The following is a 7,500-nucleotide window of genomic DNA, read 5'->3' as shown; positions in this document are numbered from 1 at the left end:
AAGCAAATCACCAGAATGAATAACACAAGCATGATGCAAGGACAGCAGATACTAAGTTCACAAACTGTCATTCACTCTTTTTTTCCTATTCTGGGAAAGAGAGATTAAGGGAACAGAAGAATTGAGAGAAAGAGGGGATTTAAATATGAAAGGGCGGTAAAAATAACCAGCCACACATCTTCAGATTACAGTTCCGCTCCCTGCAGATGGGATTACTCTCTTATTACTAACAGTTACAGATGTGTGTGTGTGTGTGTGTGTGTGTGTGTGTGTGTGTGTGTAACAATTTCATGGATCTTGTAGATGGGAGCAAAACTTCATTTACTGAGATCAGTCGAAGACTTCTGGGAATTGTGACAGAGACAGGATTCAAGCGTGTGTGTGTAAGTATGTCTAACACCACTTCTTTTTCTCTGTTACACTTTACATAAGCACCATTTCATACCATGCTCTCTCTCTGTGTGTGTGTGTTAGTATGTCCATGTCTATTCGTGTGTCTGAGAGCTAGACTAAATTTAGCAGGCATGAGGGGATTATTGTTAACATTATGATTTTTCTTGTTATGGTTAGGTTATGCAAGCTGCCTTTCTGACCAAATGTGAACCATGCCGGGATTAAAATAAACACATCAAGTTCAGTGTCTGTGCCAGTCTGCTGCCCAGAACACACACACACACACACACACACACACTTATTGCTTTTCCATTCTATATTACTGTCTCTCATACTATTCTCATATATATATCTCATTATTCTGACTTACTTTATGGACATTATATTCCGCTGCATTGGCCCACTTTCCATATCTTGACTCAGTGTGTGCTCATCCTCTGATAGGGTCTATAGGTAATATGATATTGCTCAATAGCGGACAGCTGAATTCTGATATTGCACAAGGTATGATTGGTGACTCATCATACACGATAACCACTGACTCACACTTGCCCCCCGCTCCTCCGCTTACTACCAAATAATAGTCCTACACAAGTTAATAAACAAGTAACGTCACCGGCACACTAGTGTGCGGTGCTCGGGAAGGGCGGGTACCTTGAACCTTGAGTTGCCTACGTGACTCGTAGAAACTACCGGGAAACAAAAGGAACGAAAACTTGTAAACAGCGCGTGCGTTTGACCTTGTCAGATCAGATAGACAACTCGACCGGAATGCTTACGACTCAAGGAAATGCTGTCTTCTGTCTTTCCAGCTTTGCCTTTAGAGTCACCTGTTTTATTTTTTTTATTGAGAAGCTCTTTCTTTAGTTTCACCTAAAAGGTCGATAAATCCGAACTGATATTTCGTGCCTGTCATGTGTATCGATCTCAGCTAAGTGCTCCTTTTTCAAGATAGGCTACACTCAAAACACGCCTGAAATCTCTCCCTCGCTCTCTCTGGATTTAAATTCAACAGGCTTCTCATGGTATGACTGTGGTAACCTACATGAAATGCTGATCATTTGGTCGTATTTCAATAAATAAGCGCTCATTTTCTCTGACACTCTTTCACACACACACACCACATATTTGAAGACTAGTTGCCATGCAAATTCAGCTGAGGCAGCTACCTACGCAGGGATACCCTTTCCCAGAGTTCATCCACCCACAAAGCTAGTGCAGACTTCTTCCATCCAAGTTCTTCGGACTGCATTGGACACACCATTCAGACATTCTGTCAGGTTTTCTCACGCTTGTCTATTTATTACCAAGCGCAAGTGTACTCGACTCCAAGTATATTTAGTTTTTTTCCCCGGCTGTCGACCCGCCTAGTCAAGCGTGCTTGCTTGTCCTTCCTAGCATGGATATCTGTTTACGTAGTCCGTGCGCAACGCAATAATTACAACCTCGTTAGCGGTTTCAACGAATTAGACAAAGACACATAGAGATAAGCGAAGACGTCGATGTTGGCAACTGTTGTATAACAACAACTAGCGAAGACAACATCAAGCAGGTAGGCAGTACGCCCTCTACAACTTGCAGAGACTGAGACACTCTGGCTCTTTAACTTCTTGTGTCCTGCGCCATAGTAGCCTACTTGTTCATTAACAGTGACTGCAGGCAGACATGCATGTAACCTATCATATTCTATGATGTTTTGCAGAGTCAGAGAAGTGCTGCGTTGTAGAATCCTGTCTTGAGACAAGTATCCGATAACACTGAGATTGGACTAGACAGCACAGCACTGATAAGCCTGAGCAATGAGACTCACTCGCAGAATCACAGACTGGAATGAAAAGAATACACACACAGACACACACACACACACACACACACAAACTAATAAATAGGACCATGCATTTGTTACTCACTTGGGATTCGTGCTATTCCAGAATACACTGTGCCGTTCCGCAGACGCACACCAAGCGCAGAAAGTCAAGGAGAAACTTGCGAACCAAAGAAAATCCATCGTTGATTTACGCAAATGAGCGCCGACAGATAATAAATATTGTTGCGTTGGCTGAACGAAAATAAACAATGCAAATGTAGGCAATAAGATCAGTTGTTGGGTTTATTACTCAAGCAGACTTCACAGACACGTCCGTCCAAGTAAGAAGTACGCTAGCTGTGTGGAGACTCAGCGCGAGCGCTCAGTTTTGAGGATTGCCCCTTGGACGAAGACCACGCCCCGTACTATACCCAAAGGCAGGTTACGCGCCACGGGTAACAGTGGAGAGTCCGCCCATTACGCGAGGCATCCAATTGCGAATGCACCCTATTGATTAGAATACATTAATGTTGTTTTGTTGCTCGCAAAAGGACAATAGCGCTTTCAGACGTGTGCGTACAGGCGCGTGTCTGCATTAGTTAATCAGGGACTGCAAAATGACAGTTGTGGCGGTACTATGGACATTCCCCCTGAATGTTAATATTATCCACTGTACTCAAACTGAAATGGTATTGAATTACCGGGTTGGGTTCTTTTCTTGTCAGACAAATAGTGATATAAGCACTATCTAGAGGTATTGTCATCCAAATTAACTCCAAACGACTAGAGTCTTGTTTACAAAACTGTTTATATAAAATAAAGTATCATTAATCTCATATGTTCTACAATGAATGCATCAATAACCACAATACTATGCAAGTGAGTTCCTAACTCATTGGTATTATGAGGACATTTATTTCCCATCTGTATAATAATAACAGTTGCTATGCTTAAGGTGTTAATCACCTCTTGTGTTGTTCCTATCCTGTTTTGTGGTTAATAATAACATAAACAGTCTATTGACTGAGTCAGTCCATTGCTGTTTTGTCCCTCAACAATGTAGTGAGAACAGTCTGGCTTAAATATAATGCCAGGGTTATTTGTGGTTATCATAAGCAGACAAAGTGTGAAGTCAATGACTCATTAATACAGAAAACAAATCATAACAAATCATAACATTTCCCGCCACAAAGTTCCCCTTCCAGTCATGTCTTTACTGTTTAAAGAGACCAGAGCCCTAATTTCAAATCTCTGTGTGTGTGTATGTGTGTGTGTGTGTGTGCCCTAATTTCTATTGCATTTTGTTCGCCACAGTTACTCAAGTAAACCTTTATGATGGTTGTTCAATTTCGAGTCGATTTATTACTTATCTTAATTCTGGCTCCAGAATAACATGTAAATACATGTAAATGTAATTTGTAAAATGTTAAAGGTTTGTTCTGTGTTTGTTTGTTTTTATTTGGTCAGAACACTCATGAAAAACTCTTGTAAACAGCCCTGGCTCAGTGAATGGGTCAAACCACGACGTAAAAAATCCGATCCACACTGTGCCTCTGCAGTACATATGGGAAAGGTGTCATTATTTGGCTGTAGAACTCAAACTGAAATATAAAAACAGAAAAGAGACAGTTCCATCACTCAAATCAGTCCTCTACCCTCACTTCAGTAGCAAGCTCAAATATCCCATTTTTCCAGAAGTCCTCTAAACAGTGACTCGTTATTGCTTTCCTGCTGACTTCAAGTTGCAACAAGCCCCTTATAACAATTTAGCAACAACAAGCCCCTTTAACAATCTAGCAACAACAAGCCCCTTTAACAATTTTTTTTACTATTATTTACTAATCTGGAAATTCATCCATCCCACCCACGTCTGCCAGTCTCTGAGGAAAACCACTTGTCACATCCTTCTAATCAATTCAGCCATTTAGTCATAGGGCTTCGCCTCAGGGCCACGCTGAGCGCCAACATGAGACTGTGGCGTCATCATCGTCGGGCGTGTGCACCGTCACCTGGGCCTTTCCAGTGCCCTCTCGAACTCACACGCGTGCACACACACACACACACACAGAAACACAGACACAAACACACACACACACACACACGCACACACACACACACACACACACACACACGCACACACACACACACACACAGAAACACACACACACACACACACACACACACACACACACACCCCTCCAGGGAGCTCCTGCTGTCACCTCGAGCCCAGATCAGCTGCTCCTGATCGAAAATCAGGGGTCTGGTGCCCCATCTGAGACATCCAAGTGTGTGTGTGTGTGTGTGTGTGTGTAAGTGTTTTCTCTTTTCCTTTCTCTCTCTGTCTCTCACTCTTCCTGTGTGTGTGTGGGTTTAGGCGTGTGTGTGTGTGTGAGTGTATGTGTGTGTGAGTTTGTGTATGTCTGCGTGTGTGTCATTTATGGCTTTGGGTGAGTGAGAGTTGAGGAGAGAGCTCGTAGCTGTTGTCGACTTCAAGCAGGGACAGACATGTACACACACGTTGTCAGACTCCATGGAACACACCTATTAGTCAGCTCTGAGTGTTTTGCCTCGTGTAATTATGTGTGTGTGTGTGTGTGTGTGTGTGTGTGTGTGTGTGTGTGTGCAAAAGTTTTTTTTCCAAAAGAAATTCATCTTGTGGTGAACAACTCTCACCTTTGTCCGGTGATACATAAGAAACTGTCTCCCTATTCATACCTGTGCAGTGTGATGCTTAATTGTACGTGTGTACGAGGTGACCTTGCTGAAAGAGACACGAGGCTAACATCCCTCCTTGTCCTGGAGCTTTGGGTTGTGCTGGGCTAGCTAGCTAGTTAGTTAGTTAGTTAGTTTGCTAATTAGTTAGTTAGCTAGTTAGTTAGTTAGTTAGTTAGCTAATTAGTTAGTTAGTGAGTTAGCTAGTTAGTTAGTTAGTGCTCAGAGGCTTTACTGTAAATGAGAGAGGAAAAAAAACAGTTTTGAAAGATTATGCATGACTCCCAATCTCTCCCTCGCCATTTCCCCATCTACTGTACGCTCTGTCTTTCTATCACTCTCTCACTCTTTCCCCATCTACTGTACGCTCTGTCTTTCTATCACTCTCTCACTCTTTCTTTGCATTCTCTCTCTCTCAATGTGAGAGGCCTTATTGGCGTGACTGTAGTGTGTGCATCATCTGATCTCCAACAAATGGAAATTCACCCCTACTGCCTTCAAACAAATATGTCTCATTCGAATTCCATGCCATCACAGTGATCGCCCCAGCAAAACTCTACGTGCTGGTCATCTACCGCCCTCCAGGCCAACTAGGCGACTTTATTGACGAACTTGACACTCTGCTATCCTCCATCCCTGAGCATGACTGTCCGCTTCTTGTTCTCGGTGATATGAACATCCACTTAGATGCCCCAGGCTCAGCGGACTTTTTGGCCCTGGTCCACTCCTTTGACCTCGAACTGGTTCAAAGCCCACCGACTCACAAAGCTGGCAAAGAGCTTGACTTGATCTTCACTCGGAACTGCAGCACAGACACCCTCATGGTGACGCCTCTCCATCTTTCTGACCACTTCTTCATCCAGTTCAACGTCAGCCTGTCAGAACAGCCTCCGGCTCCTCAGCCGATGGTCACGTTCCGCCGCAACATCCGGAACCTGTCTCCAACGCACTTCTCCTCTGTGGTTGCCTCCGGTCTACCTCCACTCAACACCTTCTCCTCTCTGGAGGTTAATGAAGCCACTGACTCGCTCTGCTCCACACTGACCTCGTGTCTAGACGAGCTGTGCCCTCTTACCACAAGGCCAGCTCGATCCAAACATTCTCATCCATGGCTAAATGATACCCTCCGATCGCAGCGCACCAAACTCAGAGCCGCGGAGAGGAAATGGCACAAATCCAAACTAGCTGACGACCTCAAAAACTACCAGACACTCCTGACCTCCTTCTCAGCCAGCATCACTGCTGCTAAGACTGCTTTCTACAATGACAAAATCAACAGCGCTACAGACACTCGAAAACTTTTCTCAACCTTCAAATCGCTACTCAACCCTCAGCTGCCTCCTCCTCCATCCAGCCTTACTGCAGATACCCTCGCCTCATTTTTTACAAACAAAGTGGCGGCAATCAGCAGTCAATTCTCTACATGCCCACTCAACGCATCTGACTCAGATACCGCACTCCTACAACCTCTAGGGACTGCTGGAACATCTTTTTCAGCATTCATGCCTCTCTCCGAGAGTGAAGTGTCCAGACTCCTGACATGCAGCCGTCCTACCACATGCTCGCTGGACCCTATACCTACGAGCCTACTTCAGTCCATCAGCCCGACCATCGCTCCAGCTATCACACATGTGATCAATGCCTCGCTAACCTCCGGCACATTTCCAACAGCGTTCAAAATGGCCCGGGTAACACCGTTACTTAAGAAAGCTTCTCTCAACCCTGCTCAAGTCGAGAACTACCGCCCTGTCTCACTACTGCCTTTCCTATCCAAAGGCATTGAACGAGCAGTCTCCAAACAGGTCTCTGACTTCCTTTCACAGAACAACCTTCTGGATCCAAATCAGTCTGGGTTCAAAAGCGGCCACTCTACCGAAACGGCTCTGCTGTCTGTAACAGAAGCCTTAAAAGAAGCCAGGGCGACCGCTCGGTCATCAGTACTCATTCTGCTTGACTTATCGGCTGCCTTTGACACGGTTAATCACCGTATCCTTCTCTCTATACTCGCTGACATGGGAATCTCCGGTTCTGCTCTCTCCTGGTTTGAATCCTACCTCACAGGACGCTCGTTTAACGTATCATGGCTTGGTCAGCTATCCGCACCTCACCATCTCACCACAGGGGTCCCCCAGGGCTCAGTGCTGGGCCCCCTCCTCTTTGCTATCTACACCACCTCCTTGGGACAGATTATCCGTTCGCACGGCTTCTCATACCACTGCTATGCAGACGACACACAGCTCTATCTGTCCTTTCCACCTGACGACCCCCTGGTTTCAGCACGGATCTCGGATTGCCTTTCAGACATAGCTACATGGATGAAGGCACACCACCTCCAGCTGAACCTCTCAAAGACTGAACTGCTGGTCATCCCAGCTAAACCTACCATACACCACGACATCAACATCAAATTTGACTCCCTGTCTGTTTCACCGACCAGGACTGCAAGAAATCTAGGAGTTGTTCTTGACAACCAACTAAACTTCTCAGATCATGTTGCCTCAGTCGCCCGGTCATGCCGTTTTGCACTCTACAACATACGGAAAATCAGGACTTACTTGACTCAAGATGCTACCCAACTTCTGGTTCAG

At 45.0% G+C, this 7,500-nt stretch overlaps 1 protein-coding gene across 1 annotated transcript in view; it reads right to left on the bottom strand.

Moving 5' to 3' along the window:
• Positions 1 to 2,552, bottom strand: part of efna1b (ephrin-A1b) — an 11,293-nt gene extending 8,741 nt beyond the window's left edge. Inside the window, exon 1 of the mRNA XM_042106778.1 lies at positions 2,304 to 2,552. Within this exon, the coding sequence (XP_041962712.1) occupies positions 2,304 to 2,401 (98 nt within the window). The 5' untranslated portion in view covers positions 2,402 to 2,552. The remainder of the gene's footprint in view (positions 1 to 2,303) is intronic.
• Between the last annotated feature and the right edge of the window lie 4,948 nt (positions 2,553 to 7,500).

The sequence above is a fragment of the Alosa sapidissima genome, chromosome 10 (assembly GCF_018492685.1).
Source record: "Alosa sapidissima isolate fAloSap1 chromosome 10, fAloSap1.pri, whole genome shotgun sequence".
Taxonomy (NCBI): domain Eukaryota; kingdom Metazoa; phylum Chordata; class Actinopteri; order Clupeiformes; family Clupeidae; genus Alosa; species Alosa sapidissima.
This window is presented reverse-complemented; position numbering and strand designations above follow the sequence as displayed.